This window comes from Spermophilus citellus (genome assembly GCF_964194105.1).
Source record: "Spermophilus citellus genome assembly, chromosome: X".
Classification (NCBI taxonomy): domain Eukaryota; kingdom Metazoa; phylum Chordata; class Mammalia; order Rodentia; family Sciuridae; genus Spermophilus; species Spermophilus citellus.
Window position 1 is genome coordinate 41,053,714 of NC_138190.1, and position 19,418 is coordinate 41,073,131.

The 19,418-nt window shown below is 40.7% G+C and overlaps 1 protein-coding gene across 1 annotated transcript in view; it reads right to left on the reverse strand.

Moving 5' to 3' along the window:
• Window positions 1-15,182, reverse strand: part of BMP15 (bone morphogenetic protein 15) — a gene marked incomplete at its 3' end in the record, with an annotated part of 148,960 nt that extends 133,778 nt beyond the window's left edge. The window contains 5 exon segments of the mRNA XM_081276874.1: window positions 9,044-9,471; window positions 9,474-9,734; window positions 14,786-14,860; window positions 14,863-14,998; window positions 15,001-15,182. Coding sequence (XP_081133000.1) covers window positions 9,044-9,471; window positions 9,474-9,734; window positions 14,786-14,860; window positions 14,863-14,998; window positions 15,001-15,114 — 1,014 coding nt within the window. The 5' untranslated portion in view covers window positions 15,115-15,182.
• Window positions 15,183-19,418: the final 4,236 nt, after the last annotated feature.

A 19,418-nucleotide genomic window follows, 5' to 3' on the forward strand; every position in this document is an offset into this window, starting at 1 on the left:
CAGCAGCCCAGCTCTCTAGGAGCATAGCTTTATAGCACAGAAAGTTACACAAGGAGGGGGGGATTGAGAACTTACAGATAACAAAATTTTGACAAACATAGCACAAAGGCTAGTTAGTATTTTAGCTGGCCCTGACATCAGAATTTATGAGGATCATTAGAGATTCAGAGAGGGTTTTATCTGGTCAGGGAGAGCCAGGCATGGGTGAGTTCAAGGCACCTGCAGGCATTCCACGCAAGTTTAGAAATCGCAGTAATTTATAGTAAAGCTGAAATTAGCTTTTCATGCCTTTGTGGCGAGATGGCTCCCAATCTTAAGAGGGAATTAGGCTGGATTTATCAATAGACTGGCAAATTGGATTTAAAAAAAACAAGATCCAACAATATGCTGTCTCCAACAGACTCACCTCATAGGCAAAGACATCCATAGACTGAATCGGAAAGGATAAGAAAAGTACATATCATTCACATGGATTGCATAAACAAGCAGAGATTTCCATTCTCACATCACATGAAGTGACTTCAAGCCAAAGATAATCAGAAGGGACAAAGAAGGACACTCCATACTGCTTAATGGAATTATACATCAATAAGACAATCATAAATATTTATGCCCCAAACAATGGAGCATCTACATACATCAAACAAACACTTCTCAACTTCAAGAATCAAATAGACTGCAACACAATAATAGTGGGTGACTTTAACACACCTCTCTCACTACTAGATAGATCTTCCAATCAAAAATTAAAGAAACTCTAGAACTGAATAATATAATCAATAACTTAGACTTAACAGACATATATAGAATATTGCATCCATCAATGATTGAATACACTTTCTTCTCAGCAGCACACGGATCTTTCTTTAACATAGACCATGTTACGTAAGCTATCACATATGTTGGCATACAATCATGATATTACTTGAATATATTTTTAGCATCTATAGGGTTATTTTGATAGCTCTCTTTCCATTGATGTTAATTTTTGTGTTCTCACTTTTTTATTGGTTAGACTTGTTTGATTTTTATCAAATTTTAGCTGTATTATTTCTTATTTATTTCTATATTTCTGCTCCTACTCTTATTTTTTCTTTCCTACCACTTAATTTTTAAAAATTAATTTACTTACTCTAATTTGTTATACATGACAGCAGAATGCATTTCAATTCATAGTATACATATACAGCACAATTTTTCAAGTCTGTCGTTGTACACAAAGTATATTCACACCAATCCTGTCTTCATACATGAACTTAGGGTCATGATGTCCACCTCATTCCACTGTGTTTCCTACCCACCATGCCCCCTACCTTTCCCTCCTTCCCCTATGTCCTATCCAAAGTTCCTCCATTCCTCCCATGCTTCCCCCCACAACCCCCATTATGGATCAGCATCCACATATCAGAGAAAACATTCAGCCTTGGTTTTTTAATTTGAAAATAATTTGTTATTCTAGAATCTTTCTGGTACAAATACATGAAGTTATAAGTGTTCATCTGTGTACTGTTTAATCCCAGAAATATCCTGATATTTTAAGCTTTTATCATCACTTAGTTCAAAACACATTTTATTTAATATTCTTGTGCTTTCTTCCTTGACCTCAAAGATATTTATAAGTGCACCATTTAATCTTGAAATGGTTGATGCGGTGGTGGGGTTCTATGTATCTTAAGGTAATTGATTTCTAATGTAATAATTTATGCAGGAAGCAGTCTGCATGATTTCAAATTTTAAAAAAGTAAGGGAAATGCTTTTTGTATTTCTTGTTTTGGTTACATATGTGTCAAAACTGATCAAACTACATACTTCAAATATGTGCATTTTATTGTACTTCAATTTTACCTCAATAAAGCTATGGGGGAAAAAGTGTCCTTGTTATTGGATTGGCATCAGGGACAAGAACCAAGCAATAGAGAACAAATTTGGCATCCCAGTTGGAACATGAGTGCAGCCCCCACTCCAGCCTTCATGGGCAGGCCTGGGTGTAAAGTAACCCCACTCCCAAGCTGAGGATGCAAGTGCTGGGGAACTTGCTGAGAGCCAACTGCAGAGAGTTAGGAGATGGGCAAATTTGCCTCAGGCTAAACAAGGGGAGCTGTTCCTGTGAGTAAAGAGAGGGGCTGAAGGACCACCCAGCAGCTGTTGAAGCTCCGTTTGCTTTGGGGAATTCCTGCCTTCTCTTCCTGAGCAGTACTGGTTGCTTCAAACACAGGTTGGCCTTAATTTCTGTCCTTTTCTTTTCTGGGTGCAGTTATTTTGCCAGTCTCCCCAGGAATTTAGTTTGGTGGGATACTATTAGAGCAAGAATTGCTCTGCCCCAATAATGCATATGTCCTGGCTAAATGGGGTATCCTGTCAGATAGGAAAAGGGGAGACAATTCCTACCCCCAGGTTAGGAACTGACAGTACTGAAACCTACTGCCACATAGTTTGTGGCCAGCAGCCTCCACCCCCCAGGGGCAAAAGGGGCTGGAAGGCAGGGCAGAGGCCACCTTCTCTTGGGCCATTTCTCTAAGCCCAGGCAGCTTTTCTGGGATTTTGTTTCCCAGTTGACCCAGCCCTAAGGCCAACCTATGTGTGGCAGGCAGCCTCGGCAAAGGGGGCTTCAAGGAAGCCTAAAGGAAAGGAAGGAAAGGGCCTCCTCTGTGGCATATAAATATGCACCTAAGGAAAAGGTCCACGAGGAGCCTCTGTGTGCAATTGACAGTGGGGAACTCACTTGAAGTGGATGGCATTGTGATGAAAGGGAGACCGGTCAGGCTCAAAAATATGCTGTACTCCAACCCCTTGAATGCCACCTGGGAGAGAAAGGATGGAGTCACAGCTTGTGTATATGCCAGATTGTCTGAACCCGCTCCTGGGATGAATTTGTTGTGTCAATTAAGTGCCCAGATAACATTCACAAAGATTGTTTCAGCATGTGAATTTTAAAAAGGATTGGAAACTAGAAAAGATAAAAGAAAGTTACAGGCATGGAAATATATTTTAGTGCAGAAAATTGGAAGGTAAAAGCAATATTTCTGGATGAGAAAGTATTTTGTCTGGTAAAGTAATATTCTTGTGCTAAAGTCCAAGATGAAAGAGGAAAACTAAGGATAGTAAATAAGTTGTGAATGTTTAAGTTGCAGAAGGTTCATGGATGGTAAACCTCAACAAGTTTGTGTTTGTGATTAAATTCGCTTTAATAAGCACAAATTTATTTAAAATTATTGCACTGATATAAAGCAAAGTCTGAAACATTGTTATTCTCTTAACTGTCAAGCCAATTTTCTTGTATTTGTTAGGTTTTCTTACTTGGGGGAACTAAGTCAAAGAAATTAGGGTTTGTACTTTATTTTAATAATGTATTTTGTTATTTGTTCTAATTAGTTATACATGACAGTAGAATGCACTTTTTGATATATTATATAGATGGAGTATAATTTCTCATTGTTCTGGTTGTACATGATGTAGAATCCCACCTGTTGTATAGTTATGTAGGTACATAGGGGTAATAATGTCTGATTCATTCTACTGTCCTTCCTACCCCATTTCCCCTACCTTCCCTTTACTCCCCTCTATGGAATCTAAAGTAACTAGCATTGTGAATTAGCATGTGCATGTCAGAGAAAATATTGTATCTTTTTTAAAGTCATAAATGATTACTTTGTAACTGGTTAAAAAAAAAAACTCTTAGTGCATCAACTATATTGTTATAGCCTAAATATGTGACTAGGTATATGTATGCGTCTGAGAAGTATATCTGTCTAAGCTTTGTCTAAAAGTTTACAAAATGAAAGTTTATGTAAGTTTACCAGCAAGACAACCAATAAGTGCTCTTTTATACATTGCATCTTACATAGAAGGGCCACACTGTCATTTGAAGACCTGTCTTATATCTGTTTGCTTTAACTAAGTCAATTTCTGATCATTAACACTGTTTCCTAACTGTATAAGATTTAAGGCTATCCTTTGGTTTTTGTTAACCTATGAAGACCTGTGATTCTTCTTATCATACACTCTGGGCTCTAAATTGTACTTTAAAAAAGTTAAATTTGGGTAAATGTAAAGCTTAGAGCAGCCCTTTGCAAAGATGGCGTTATCCAAACTAAAATTACGTATCGCAAAATCTTGGATTTGTATAGAAATAACAATCTTGATTGGTATCTATTCATGTCATTTGATGTTTTATAGCTGGATGAAGTTACCAGTTGTAAATAAGTTATATATAACATTTTGTGTTTCTCTTCATAATTAGAATTAAAATCCATTTTTGGAAGATAAGGAAAGTCTGATCTGTTTAAAGGTGACACTGTAAAACATTGAAGCATTCTGCACTTTTTCCACAAAAAAGAAAGTGAAAAGCTCTTAGCCTTTCTTTGATTCATGTTTCAGATGTAATATTGTATTGTTATGTGTGAAGAGCCCCACCTTAACCTGAGCCAAGCCTCTGCCTTCGACCTTATTACATGTTAGAATGGCTCCAAACTAGGCTAGACTTCAGCTCATTTAAAGTTGTGGCGAAAATATTGATTTTTGTTGTAAAAATTACTGTGATCTCAAACAGAGGATATAATATATAACCAAGTAAAGGTTCAAGATTATAAAAAAAGTAATTTTTCTTGGTTCATAGCTGTTACACAAAGTGAATATGTTTTTGCTCTTTTAATTTCACTTTGTATTTTCCTTGTAAACTTTATACATGTTGCCCTTTAGTGTTTTGCAGAGGTATTTCTTAAACCACCACCACCACCACCAAAAAACAACCTGGGTAAATTTGAGATATAAGCCATCCAGTACAGGACAGAAAGTATAAAATGCTGACTTCCAGTAGTAAATACTAATCCCAATTAAATGAAAGGGGTAACTGTAAAATTATAGATATTGAAGTTATAACCCGTAACTCCCTCATGAAGACTGGTGAAACTGGCTTGCTGGGCGTTTTCAATCAAAAACTTGGAGACCAATGTGAGGAATAAAAGTGCCAAGGAAAAAGCAGCCAACATTTTGGCCCTTGTCCTCTAAGGTCATCCAGGACCCAGAGATGATGGGACCCCTCTCTGGGCCCTGCAACTCTGATAAGTCACTCAAGCTGCTGATCAGTGAGATCGAGGGGACCCTAGAGAGCAGGAAGCCAACCAGTGCAAATTCTGCAAAGAGGAGCAGCATTGGAGACCAGAATGTCCCTGATGCTTCCAAGAGAAGCCATATGCGGTCAGCCAGACCCCAACCCATCCCGACAGGTGGCACCACTGGTAGAGGAAAGCTGAAGGAGCCAGGAGGTTTTACACATGTCCCCAAGAGTGACCTGAGGAATCTCAGCTGACTCTTAGTAGATAGGAAAAAGGTCAGTTTTGACCAACTTGGTCCTAAACACCTAGTGCGAGAGTATAGCTTAAGCACAGTCCTAAATTTACAAAATATTTTTAATGTAACTTAAGATGTACACATGTGTCAGCCCTACCAAAAGTAAAGCTGGAGGCTATAAAGGAAGGTCCTTGTGTGAGAGTGCCTGATAATGATCATAAAGGACTCTAGAGTCGCAATTTTGTCCCGAGTTAATTTGAGCCTGATCTCATAGACCTACAAATCTGCCTAACCTCCTACATTGACAAACTTGATGTGTTTTCCACTGATATGATTATGAGTACTGTCTTCATGGTTTTCAGGGACTAGCTGAAATACTAATTGCATTTGTGCTAATTGTTTACAAAAAAGTAATGCTTTGCTGTCTCATTTATTGTTGTCTTAGCATGACCCCTGCCTTATATATGCCTTGTCCAGTCACCTGCCATCTGCCACCGTGGACCTCTGCACTGCTCTGATGCTGAATACCCTCAAGTTTCCACGCCCCACCTGATAGAGAACAAGGGCTTTGGTGTATTCCCTCAACTTTGCCCCCTTTTAGCAGAAATCAGTTTAGAAGTGTTGTCACTCATTTTTCCACAGAAATGGAATGTAGAAATTGACTGTGGGGAAATGTAACAGTGGCCCACTTTATGCTTTGAATTAGCCCTTGCTGCTCTGCCACTGCGACTGATTTTTAAAATGGACCTGTTTCTTTCTCTTCCTCTCTCCCTGCTCCTCCCTAATCTCTCCCTCTACCTAATCTCAGGGGAAACAGGATTACCTTTCTCCCCCATTTTTGGCAGAATTATGTGTCCCTGGCACATCCACTAGAAGAATAAAGTAATCCAGACTTTGGGCATGGTACAGAATAGCTAAAAAATGACTATCTCACAAATTAACAAGTGAATTACAACTCCAATGGAGAACAGGTGAAATGTAGCCTTTGAGTCACCTCTTTAAAAGCCCCCTGTTCCTGCTGATGGGCAGAATCCTAGCCTTTGGGACAGGAATCCCCTGTGTTTTTCCTTTGCTAGCAAAGCAATAAATCTTCTTTCTCCTTTTTTCCAAACCATGTCCTCATTATTGGATTGGCATTGTGAACAAGGACTAAGCTTTCAGGAACATCCATACTACCCAAAAAACATGTAGATTCAATGCAATATCTGTCAAAATTCCAATGGCATTATTTCACAGTAATACAAAAATAGTCCTAAAATTTTTATGGAACAAAATGCCCTAAATAAATAGATTACACAAAAAGAACAATGCTAAGGGCATCACATTTCTGACTTTGATATATGCTACAAAGCTATAGTAATCAAAACAGTATGGCACTGATGTAAAAACAGACACACAGATCAATACTACAGAATAGAGTCTCTCTAAATAAATCCATATGTTTAGTGACAACTGATTTTTGACAAAGGTGCCCCAAACACTCAAAGATAAAAGAATAGTCTCCTCAAGAAGTGGTGTTAGGACAAGTGAATAATCACACACTTAAGAATAAGACTAGACCCTTATCTCATACCATACTACAGTGCTAAGACCTGAAACTAAAATTACTATGAGAAACTCTGGGTAAAGCTCCATGATGTTCACTGGATAATGAATTTTGGGATACAATCCCCAAAGCACAGACAACAAAAGCAAAAATTGATAAATGAGGTTATATTAAAAAGCTCTTGTGCAGGAGCTGGGGTTGTGGTTCAATGGTAGAGAACTCACCTGGCACAAATGAGGCACTGGGTTTGATCTTGAGCACCACATAAAAATAAAGGTATTGTGTCCACCTAAACTAAATAGTATATTAAAAAAGCTTCTGTGCAGCAAAGAAATCAACAGAATTAAGCTCCTATGGAATGCCAGGTGTGATGGTACATGTCTGTAATGCCAGCTATGATTATATTTGCATGACTCTGAATATTCTAAAAACTGAACTGTGTACCTAATGAGGACACTTTTATCGTATATGAAATTTAGTTCAGTGAAACTTTTTTAATAGTACTAGTGGGAGAATTAACTGAAGACATATGAAATCTTGCTTTATAAGATTAAGTGCCCAACTATTTGGTGGCATGGAAGATAAATTTTGCCCGATTCCTCAACTTTGCCCCAAGGTTCCAGGGTGAGAAGCAAGTTCAAATGCTTGTTCCTTTTGCTTCCATACATCAAATGGCATTCTGGCCTGTTCACTGAGTTTGTTGGATTTGGCTTCCTGCTTTCCTCCTCTGGACTAAATCCCTCTAGACAGACAGAGCCCCCACAGTACACCTGCACACACACACACACACACACACACACACACACACACACACTCCTCTATTACCATGTATGTCTCCTTCCTCTCAGAGGAAGGTTTAAGGTAGAGATCTCTTCGGATTTGAGAAACAATGCTGAGCTAAAGCAATATTTCAAAAGGAAAAGAGAATCCATCACATCAGTCACAACTTACCCCATTCAACATTCCAGTGTGGCAGTGAGCTGCTTTGCCACTATCACTAAAAGACCTGACAAGAACAATTTTAGAGGAGGAAAAGTTTATTTGGGGGCTCACGGTTTCAGAGGCCTTGATCTACAGAGAGCCAGCTGTGTTCCTCAGAGCTCAAGGACAGCTGAATATCACCATGAAAGCATGGCAGAATGAGGTGGCTTAAGACATCACACCAGAAAGCAGAGGAGAGTGAGCGCTGCTCATCAAGGACCAAATAGATATCCCAAAGGCATGCCCCAGGGACCCACCTCCTCTAGCACCGGCCTACCAGCCTATGGTTGTCATTCATTTAAGGCTCTTTTAACCCAGTCATTTCTCCTCCAAACCCAAACATTTCTCTTCTAAATCTCATCTTACACATGAGATTTTGAGGGACACCTCAACTAAACTAACAGCCAGTGATTTCCTTGGGGGTTTTGATGAGTCTGGGCTTAATGGATGATAGGAACAACCAATCAACTGAATACTCCATAAACAGATTGTTCCATGGGTATTCAGAACTTACAAGGCTAGGAGATCAGGACTTTCTGCAAATAGCAAAGAACCAAGAGACTGAACTCAGGATCTGGTCCTATAACCAAGGTTTGTCTTCAGGCCTGTTATGTATTTGTGCATAATCCAGGCAGACTGGGAAAATGACTGGACTGAAAGCCCGAATCTCCTCTCAGTTCAAATTGAAGTACATAGGATTTCACAAACTGCCTTGTTCAGTAACAAAACTGTCACGTTCTATTGAAATTTGCAGCATCCTTTTGAAATGGGCACAACTATTAATCATCTTAAGTTATGTACAAAGCATATGCATAAATTACACTTATTGCAATGAAAAATCAGTGAACTATGCAAACATTAAATTATTGTATCAGGAAGAACACATCCCCCACAAAAATGTCACTGTTGGGTGGGGTATAAAACTCAGGGGTAGGCCACTTGTCTAGCACGTATGAGGACCTGGGTTGGATTTCCCACTCTGTAAAAAGTATTGTTAGTGTTCTGTGTTTGTGTTAATGACTTACTAGGTACTAGAGTCTGGCAATAGAGAACAGGGGTATGACACAGGTGAAACCCCTCAATCAGAAGGATGCTCATGGGAGCATACTTATAAGTCACACAGGAGGGCCGAGAAATATTCTTGTCCAGCAGCTTACTGACAAGGTTTTGAATGATGGCATGATTGGGGGAATTGAGACCATAGTGTAGCACCCAAGGACAGGATCCCTTACAGTAGTTTGGGGTGTGGTGACGAGGAGCAATGATCCAATGATCCCTGCCCCGCTGCTGGAAGCTGACTTTGAAAGGACCAAGGGAACACTGATTATTGGCAGACCCATAATGTTCCTGGGAAGAGTCAGAAACCATAGACACGATGCTGCCTGCCTGCCGGACCCTCCGCAAAAGAGAAGATTCCCTTGCCAAAAATTCCTCCAGTCCACTGGGAAGTTCAGCCTTCTGGCCACTTTTATGAGTGTCATTGAGATAGAGTAGCACAAAGGCAGTGTCCAAAGGTGAAGTGCCAATCCATTGGATCCCAGGAATCTCGCTACCTTTTTCTTGCTTATACATGAAGCGGAGTCTTAGGACCCGGTGACTCTTGTGATTCCAGAGTGTCTGTTGAATGTGCTGTGTGATGTCCATCTCTGTCCAGGCTTACACATCAGAGAAGGCTTTGAGGAATTTCCTCCTGAAGGAAAGTGGTTGGTTGGGGTTTGTGGGGCCCAGGGCTCCACATGGCAGGACAAATGACAGTGAGCTAGGTGGAGTTGTTGATGATAAACCGCAGTGGCTCTGACCAGTTGGTACACTTCCCGCTTTGGTCCGAGAGGAAAGTCTAGGGTTTGCCTATGGCAGGAACATGCACACATAAGGCAGAACAGGGTCAGGGGATTAGTGTCTTGCCTGAATACTGAGCCTGAAAATCCTTCACAAAACTGTTCAAGAGAAACAGCTATAATCAGCCCTGAAATTAACTCAAGGTAATAATATCTATCATTTGTGGAACACTTATGAATGTACAAGATGCTTTATAAACTCTTGAATCCTCAATAGTCTTATGAGATACTTATTATTCCCATTTTGCAGACAAGGAAATTGAGGCTCACAGAAGCTATGTGAAAGGACACACACCCAAGTGCTGGATGTATCTCAGTGGTGAGAGCACTTTTGCCTAGCATATGTAAGGTCCTGGGTTCACACAGCCAGCATGTGGTAAAGTTAAAATTTGAACTCAAACTGGTTTCCATTAAGAAAAAAATTATACCAGTGGTGAAGAAGTTGGTCAGGGGAGGGAGGAGATAAGGGAAAAGGAAGTACTGTGAATTAAATTGATAAAATTATGTTATGTCCATGTAAAATATGCCATGATGAATCTATTATGTATAATTATAATGCACCAATAAAAATTAGAAAACACTAAAGAAAGTACTTTTGTCTCAGTTTTAGATCACTTTACAGTTGTAAACTCAGGAAAAACTCAAGCATAGAAGTGGTTAGAAAATCAATTATATTATTGACTACTAAAGGTGACTAAAAGACATGTTGAAACATACATGGATTAGGGTCCTTATTTCAGAGAGAACATGTGGCCTTTGGTTTCTTAGGATTGGCTCTGTTTTGTGGATGCTAACCCACAGGGAGTTTGGGAAGGAGACAATAGAAATCCATTGGATTAGACAAAGGGGAAGGAAGGGAAGGAGAGGAACAGGAGAGACAGTAGAAAGTTGGTCATAACTGTCCTAGCCTTGTATTTGTATACAGGAAAACGCCACATCATGTGCAACCACAAGAGTGGGAACCCAAATAGAATAAGTTGTACTTCATGTATGTATATTCTGCCAAAACACAGTCTACTGTCATGTATAATTATAAGTAATAAAAATGTTTAAAATATTTTTAAGAGTCCTTATTTCATATCACTGTACAGATGCAGGTTTGGGGCAACAATTCGATATTGGGTGCTATTCTGTCATTGTTTTAAATCCAGGACCTAGGCACCACAAAATAATTATATCACTAGTGGGGACAGCTATTTTTGCCATTTCTGTCTTCCAACAACTTTAAGAATTGCTTCTTTGGCTGGGGCTGTAGCTCAGTGGTAGAGCACTCACCTAGCATGTGTGAGGCACTGGGTTCAATCCTTAGCACCACATGAAAGTAAACAAATAAAATAAAGGCAGTCTGTCCATCTACAACTTCAAAAAAAATTCCTTCTTAAGTATCCTTTGGCCATTTCTCTAACTCCCCAATTCTCTAACTCCCCATTTCTCTAACTCCTTTTCCTTTCCTTTCTAGAAAAGACTCTCCATTCGCCCCATTCATTTTACTAACACTTCTCTAAATACCATCTCAACAAGGCCTTGATCACCAATATTTTGTTTGCTGGAAAGTCTATTAAAAACCACATGCCCCTTAGCAATTGAGAGATTTAATCCAAACTGTTGTGCTGACACCCAGTGGCCAAAGGGTAGGAAGGCTGGGCCTGCAGAGTTCCCATCGTGTGCTCCCCCTCCTGGTAAAGGTCAAGAGCAAAGACTACAAAACCAGTCATCTCAGGAAAAGGTCTTCTCTCTCTCCTTTACAAACATCTGAGTAAGTATTTCCATGTTAATTTATATATTATTCACTAACCTTCCTCCTCCACTGAATCCACAAGTCTGGGGTTGTAATAGTGCTGGGGATTTAACATAACTCTTTAATATTTTGATGTTCCAGAATACTTTTAAAAGTTTGGATTCTTTTAGGCCCTATGGATTCTAACTCATGCTTAACACACCCTCAGGATTGGGGCACTCACTAGCCATCATTCACACAGGCCCAAACCAGGCGTGTATTTGCTTTCTTAAGTTATTCCACACTCCCATCTTACAATAATCTTTCCAAGAGGCCCACCCATACACCTGCTCCACCCTGCCTGAAAAGGGACCCAACCCAAACTCTAGCAGGCTGTCTAGTGAGGAACTGCCCTTTCCTTTCAGACCTTGACCTCACAAGTTTCCTGAAGCAGGGCAGGGTTGCTGAGGCTCAGAGCCAGGAAGGGTCTGCTCAGAAGTTTTCAGGGAAAGGAATGATTCATACATCCTGTGTGACTGAACCTGTCTGTCATCTGCTTCTGGATCCTTTCCAGGGTCCCTAAGACACCAGTATGCTTCCTAGTCGGCTGGGGATATGTGCCTAATTGTAGGCATCCTCCTTTTCAGCCTCATAGTATCAGTACAAACTTGATTTGGTCTGCTTTGTGCTGCAGATAGGAAAGGAATCTGGGGCCCTTCTCAGGGCCTCCGACCCCACCTCTCACCAGCCTCATATCCTGCCATTCTCTGCGTGCTCTCTAGACTCAGCCACAAATAGGACATTCTTCCCTCTAGGCCTTTGCACATGTTGTTCCTTAAACCTAAGTCAGGTGTCTCTCCACTCTTCTCATGTCTCCCTTCTTAATAGACCTCAGCTCAAATGTTACATGTTCAAAGATACCTTCACATAACCCCATGGAAAGAGATGACTTCGTTGCTATTCTCAATCATAACCTATTTCATCATTTGACAGCATTTGCCACAATTTGTAACTTAACTGTTTGCACGTTTATCTCCCCACCAGAACACATGCTCCAAGACATCACATTTGCATGCTCAGACCTCAGTAGTTGCTTAATAAAATATTTGTTGAATGAATTTCCTCCCACACCAAGTTATTTTCTCTTTCCTAAATCAGGATGAACTTCTCTGCCAATGTAATCTTCTCCTTACTCCTCCTTTCCCAAGTTCCAGCTTAATTATTACCTTCTCAATAAGGCCTTCCAACATTCTCTCTGCTTCCCTTTCCCTGCTCCAAACAGTGAGCTATTTGTCTGTGTGTGTGTGTGTGTGTGTGTGTGTGTGTGTGTGTGTGGTGCTGGGGATTGAACCCAGGGTGTTGTGCATATGAGGCAAGCACTCTACCAACTGCACTATATCCCCAGCCCTATGCCATTTCTTCTCTTCTAAGCACTCGTAACATTATGTGATTATTTATATACCCATTCTATTGTATCAGAACCCCCTAGAAATCAGGGAAGTAGTTATTTGCCTGCATATACTCAATGCAGATATAATGCCTAGTGCTCAGTTAAAATCTGTTGGGAATTCAGCATAGCATGGCGATTAAAGGCACAGGCTCTGGGGCCTGAGAGCCTAGGTTTGACCCCTGACTGTAACAATTACTAGCTGTGTGACATTGGTGAACTTACTGAGCCTCAGTTTCTTCATCTATAAAATGTTTATGTTAATAAGTACCAACCTCATCTGGTAATGGCAAGGATTAAGGGTGATAGTTTTGTACAGCATCTTCTGCAATGCCTGACACACAAAAAGCCCACGGTAAGAGAAAACTAGGAGAGTATTGGTTGTTTTGCTTGGAAGGAGAGTGGGAATCCTGTCCATTGTCATTGGAGACTAGTGAAAAACCCCAGATTAATCTCATCGGGTTCTCAAGAGTTCCTTGAAGTTGATGGCTGCCTACATTTCCTGGAGAACCCTACACACCTGCTGCTGTCCTGGAAGAGTGTCTAATGCAGATGTTCAAAGCAGAATTGAGCATGATGGGGACAAAGAAAATCTCAAAGCATATTTAATGCCAAAATCTCAAAGTAGCACCATGGTCCAAATAGGAGAACTTCCTGGCCAGTTGGGATACTGCATTTAAAGATTTAAAAAGTTATAGACAGATTTTAGGATCAGACTTGAGCTCAAATTCCGTCTCTGCCACCCACTGTGTGACATTTGCCAGTTGCTTTCTCTCTCCATGCCATAGTTCTCTTCTCTCTAAAATGGTCAATTGGAACTGGTACTACAAGTGGTACTGGCTGTCATTGATTAAATACTGTCACAGATGCTCGCCTATCCTCAGTGTTAGGTTTTTTCATCCTTTCCGAGGCCTTGTAAGTCTCCCCAACACAGCATCCTGTACTATTTGCCTTCTAAGAGCAAACCACCACATAAACAGCCCTCCACAAAAATGCAGCTCAATTACAGTCTTCAGAGATAACAAGCAATAAGATATTATGAAGGAAAGTGGCTAACACATTACTCAGTTGTTGTGGGAAATGGAAAAGATTTTTCAGAAGGCCCCAAGCTAATCTGTTCTTAAGCTGGGGCCCTAAGGAAAATAGGCTTGGAGCCAGCTTTCCTGAGCTTGCCGTCCTTTCAAAACCAGGGCAGGGTGGTACATATCTGGAATCCCAGTGACCCAAGAGGCAGAGGCAGGAGATTCACAAGTTTGAGGCCAGCCCTAGCCACTTAGCAAGATCCTCAGCAAATTAGTGAAACCCTTTCTCAAAATTTTAAAAATCAGCCAGGTGTGGTAGTGCATGCCTGTGATTGCAGCAGCCCCAGAGCCTGGGGCTGGAGGACTGCAAGTTCAAAGCCAGCTCCAGCAACTCAGCAAGGCCCTAAGCAACTCAGTGTGACCCTGCCCTAAATAAAGTATGAAAAAGGGCTGGGGATGTGGTCAGTGGTTAGACACCCCTAGGATCAATCCCCAGTACCAAAAAATTAATTAATTAATTAATTTAAAAAATAAATAAAAGGGCTGGGGCTAGGCATGGTGGTGCATGCTTGTAAACCCAGCAGTTAGGGAGGCTGAGGCAGGAGGACGTAAAGTTCAAAGCCAGCAATGGCAAGATGCTAAGCAACTCATGAGACCCTGTCTCTAAATAAAATACAAAATAGGGCTGGGGATGTGGCTCAGTAGTTGAGTGCCCCTGAGTTCATTCCCTGGTAGCCCCCACCACCCTAAAAGGGCTGGAGACTGATTTGGTTGTAGAGCACCCTGGGGTTCAATCTCTAGCACCAAAAAGAAAAAGAAAAAGAAAATGAAGCCATGCCTACGTGCACCAGACAATGAGGCCTGACAGTAAACCCACAGATTCCTTGTTCTCTACACTCTTCTGTTCTCCCAACTCCAGGGTGGATTGGGGACACAAGAACTCACCTCTTCTAGGCCTTGCTACACGGGCCAAAGGCCTCACCAGGCTCACCATTGTGGCTCCAATGTTGCGATCTTCCTAGGCTGTCCATGGGGGTCAGCTGAACACTGGTCCAACTCCAGCATGTACTGTAGCGCATGCCCTTGGAGCTGTGGCTGCCTCTGCTGCTTGCCTGCTGCTTCTTCTATCAGCTCCTGAAACAAAAAAGGTAGGTAGGGGTTTCCGTGGGCAGGGGGGTGACAGAGGGATGGTCTCCCTTTTCCATGTGGACCCCATGCTCCATTGAAAGCACCAGTCCCCAAAGAAGTATTCTAAGAGTGCTGGGGAGGACCATCTGGAAAGGCTTGGTGTTCAGCCAAGAGTTCCAGACCAAGCCCAAAGGGTGTCACTCTGATCCCTTTGTTTCACTCAAGGAACCACACCCAGGCTCCAGGACCAAGGATGGGACAAGGAATAAAAGAAAGGCAGGCCCTATATTGCTTCCCAAGACGACCTCCTAGGCCAAAGTCGGTCTCCTAACTTGAACATCAAAATGAGCAGAAAGAGGAGGTGGGGCAAGACAGCATGCCCGTCCCACTCTCTTTTTAAGAGACTGAAGTCAAGGAGCAGGACGGCCTCCCTCACCCATCCAGAAGGAGAAAGAAAGGAGAAGGGACCTGCTCTGCCTCACAGCTGTGGTAAAGGCCATCCCTCCATCAGACCTTAAAGGGCCAGAGTCCTCCTGCTTCCACCTCACTCCCATGCCTCTGAAGGCAGCATTTCCCAAATGTGCCCTCTGCTGACTCAAAGAGAAAATATCTGAGATGACTGTTAAGAATGCACACTCCTGGGTCCAGACTCAAATGTGGATACTCTAGTGGGAGTAGGATGAGTGAGTTTTCTGAGGATTTTCTAGGGCTACTCAGATGTGGAAATCACTGTGAGTACGGCTGCTGGGGCTTAAAGAAGATGACTTCCCAGGGTTCTCAATCCTGACTGTAAACTGGAATCACCAGGGGAACTTCAACTATTCTGGATGTTTGGTATCATCCCAAGCCATCCTGACATAATGGGCCCAAGGTGTTACTGGGGATTTTGGATTGTTTTCTAAATTTGCAGGTGATTTGAGAACTCCAACTTTGAATGTTCTGGTTTACCATGAGAAGTGTTGAATGGGCTTCTTCATAGAAACCTGAGGGAGTGAAAGATGAATCTGTGGGAGTTCTTCTACTCTAACCACTTTAATAGGATCCTCCAGGGCTGGGCCTGTGGTTAAGGCTGCCCCAGGCCAAGATTCTGCAGATAGGATGGTAGGTATAGACTTGACATTGCCCAAGTTTGTTGGAGCTCTGGAGAGAAGGTAGAATGGGAGATCAAGACTGGGTTTTAAGAGATGATGGGTCTGGCCTGATTTGTGGGAGGCCTTTACCTCCTAACAAGAATATCTATGGACAGGCAACATGCTTATGGAACAGCATAGACTTTGGTTTGGAGATTTTTGTACTTTTTGTGATGGTGGAAGTCAGGTGGTCATTTGTTGTTGTTTTGGTACTGGGGATGAACCTGGGGTACTTAACCACTGAGCCACATCCCCAGCCCTTTTTGATATTTTATTTTGAGACAGGGCCTCACTAAGTTACTGAGGCTGGATCTAAACTTGAGATCCTCCTGCCTCAGCCTACTGGGCCACTGGGATTACCAGGCATGGAGGTTTTGTTTTGTTGTTACAGCCCAGAGGTCTTATTTTTTTACACCTATTATGCCATGCTTCATAGGGAATAGGTTCCAGAAGTTCAGTCTCTTTCCATTATTTCTCCCAAAGTGTGCTGCTGTGGGTGGAGCATGCTGGCATTTCAGTTAAACTCAGGTACTCTTTGGCTTCCTTCTTTTCCTCATCATTTTCCTTGATGCCTTTCAGGAAGGTATCTTGGCTTTTAGATGTGCTCAATACACACATTAATTCTTTGGCAAAAATCTTGCCCTTGTTTGTTTGTAGCAATGCCAACAGCATTCTGGGTAACATAGACTTCCAGTTCTGCCTTGGTAACATTTGTGGGGCATCCCTTTTTAAACAGCACCAATTCTATTGATGTTTACATATCACCTTTATTTTAGAGTGACATGTTTGTGGCTAAAGGAACAAGTCTGCATTGGTGGGGGGTTGGTACCAGGGATTGAACTCAGGGGCACTGGACCACTGAGCCACATTGCCAGCCCTATTTTGTATTTTATTTAGAGACAGGGTCTCACTGAGTTGCTTAGCGCCTTGCTTTTGCTGAGGCTGGCTTTGAACTTGTGATCATCCTGCCTCAGCCTCCTGAGCAGCTGGCATTACAGGCATGCACCACCGCACCTGGCAATTCTGCATTTTCTAAAGGTCTAGAGAACACACATCCATTAGGTGCCTCTCCTCTTTCCCTATGCATTTGTCATTTTGGTGTATTATTGCAAGATGGCAGTTCTGGCATCCCTGTCTTGTTCCAGTTTTTAGAGGGAATACTCTCAATTATTCTCCATTTAGAATGATGTTGGCCTGGGAATCAGCATAGATAGCTTTTACAATGTTGAGATATGTTCCTGTTATCCCTAGTTTTTCTAGTGTTCTGAACATGAAAGGGTGCTGTATTTTGTCAAATGCTTTTTCTGCATTTATTGAGATGATCATATGGTTCTTATCTTTAAGCCTTTTGATATGATGAATTACATTTATTGATTTCTGTATGTTGAGCCAACCTTGCATCCCTGGGATGAACCCCACTTGATTGTGGTGCATGATCTTTTTGATATGTTTTTGTATTCGACTTGCCAGAATTTTATTGAGAATTTTTGCATCTATGTTCATTAGAGATATTGGTCTGAAGTTTTCTTTCTTTGATGGTTTTGGAATCAGGGTGATATTGGCCTCATAGGATGAGTTTGGAAGTGCTCCCTCTTTTTCTTTTTCCTGAAGTAAATTGAAGAGTATTGGTATTAGTTCTTCTTTAACGGTCTTGTAGAACTCATCCAGTCCTGGGCTTTTCTTGGTAGGATCTGATGGCATCTACTATTTCATTTCTTGAAATTGATCTGTTTCAATTATGTATATCATTGTGATTCAATTTAGGCAAATTATATGACTCTAGAAATTTGTCAATGCCTTTGATATTTTCTATTTTATTGGAGTACAAGTTTTCAAATTAATTGCTAATTACCTTCTGTATTTTTGTAGTGTCCATTGTGATATTTCCTTTTTCATCACATATGTTAGTAATTTGAGTTTTTTCTCTCCTTCTCTTCATTAGCATGGCTAAAGATTTGTCAATTTTATTTATTTTTTCAAAGAACTAACTTTTTGTTTTGTCATTTTTTTTCAATTGTTTCTTTTCTTTCAGTTTCATTGATTTCAGCTCTGATTGTAATTATTTCCTGTCTTCTACTGCTTTTGTTGCTGATTTGTTCTTTTTTTTTCCCCTAGGGCTTTAAGATGTAATATTAAGTCATTTATTTGTTGACTTTTTCTTCTTTTAAGGAATAAACTCCATGCAATGAACTTTCCTCTTAGTACTGCTTTCATAGTGTCCCAGAGACTTTGATACATTGTATCTGTGTTCTCATTCACCTCTAAGAATTTTTTTAATCACCTCCTTGATGTCTTTTGCAACCCATGGTTAATTTACTAGCATATTATTTAGTCTCCAAGTGTTGGAAGAGCTTTTATTTTTTATTTTATCATTGATTTCTAATTTCATTCCATATCACCTGGTAGAATGCACGGTAGTATCTCTACTTTTTATATTTGGTAAGGTTGCTTTGTGGCATAATATATGATGTATTTTAGAGAAGGATCCATGTGATGCTGAGAAGAAAGTGTATTCATTCATTGAAGAATGAAATACTTTATATATGTCAATTATGTCTAAGTTATTGATTGTACTATTGAGCTCTATAGTTTCTTTTTTTTAGATTTTGTTTGGAAGATCTATCCAGTGGTGAAAGAGGTGTGTTAAAGTCACCCAGAATTATTGTATTGTTTATTTGACTCTTGAACTTGAGAAGAGTTTGTGTGATGAATGTAGACGCTCCATTGTTTGAGGAATATGAATTTATTATTGTTATGTCTTGTTGATGAATGATTCCTGTAAGCAGTATGAAATATCCTTCTTTATCTCTTTTGATTATCTTTGGTTTGAAGTCTACTTTATTTGATATGAGGAGAGAAACCCCTGCTTGCTTCCACAGTCCATGTGAGTGGTATGATTTTTCCCAACCTTTCACCTTCAATGTGTGGATGTACTTCCCTGTGAGAGGAGTCTCTTGGAGTTAGCATGTTGTTGGGTCTTTTTAAAAAATCTAATCTGCCAGTCTATGTCTTTTGATTGATGAGTTTAGGCCATTAACATTCAGGGTTATTATTGAACATGATTTGTATTCCCAGACATTTTTGTTTATTTTTGGTATTTAACTTGACTTGGTTTCTCCTTTGATTAGCTTTTCCTTTAGTCTAATACCTCCCTCTGCTGATTTTCATTATTGTTTTTCAATTCCTCTTCATGGAATATTTTGCCGAGGATGTTTTGTAGTGCAGGCTTTTGAGTTGTAAATCTTTTAACTTTTGTTTATTATGGAAGGTTTTTGTTTCATCATTAGATCTAAAGCTTAATTTCGCTGGATATAAGATTC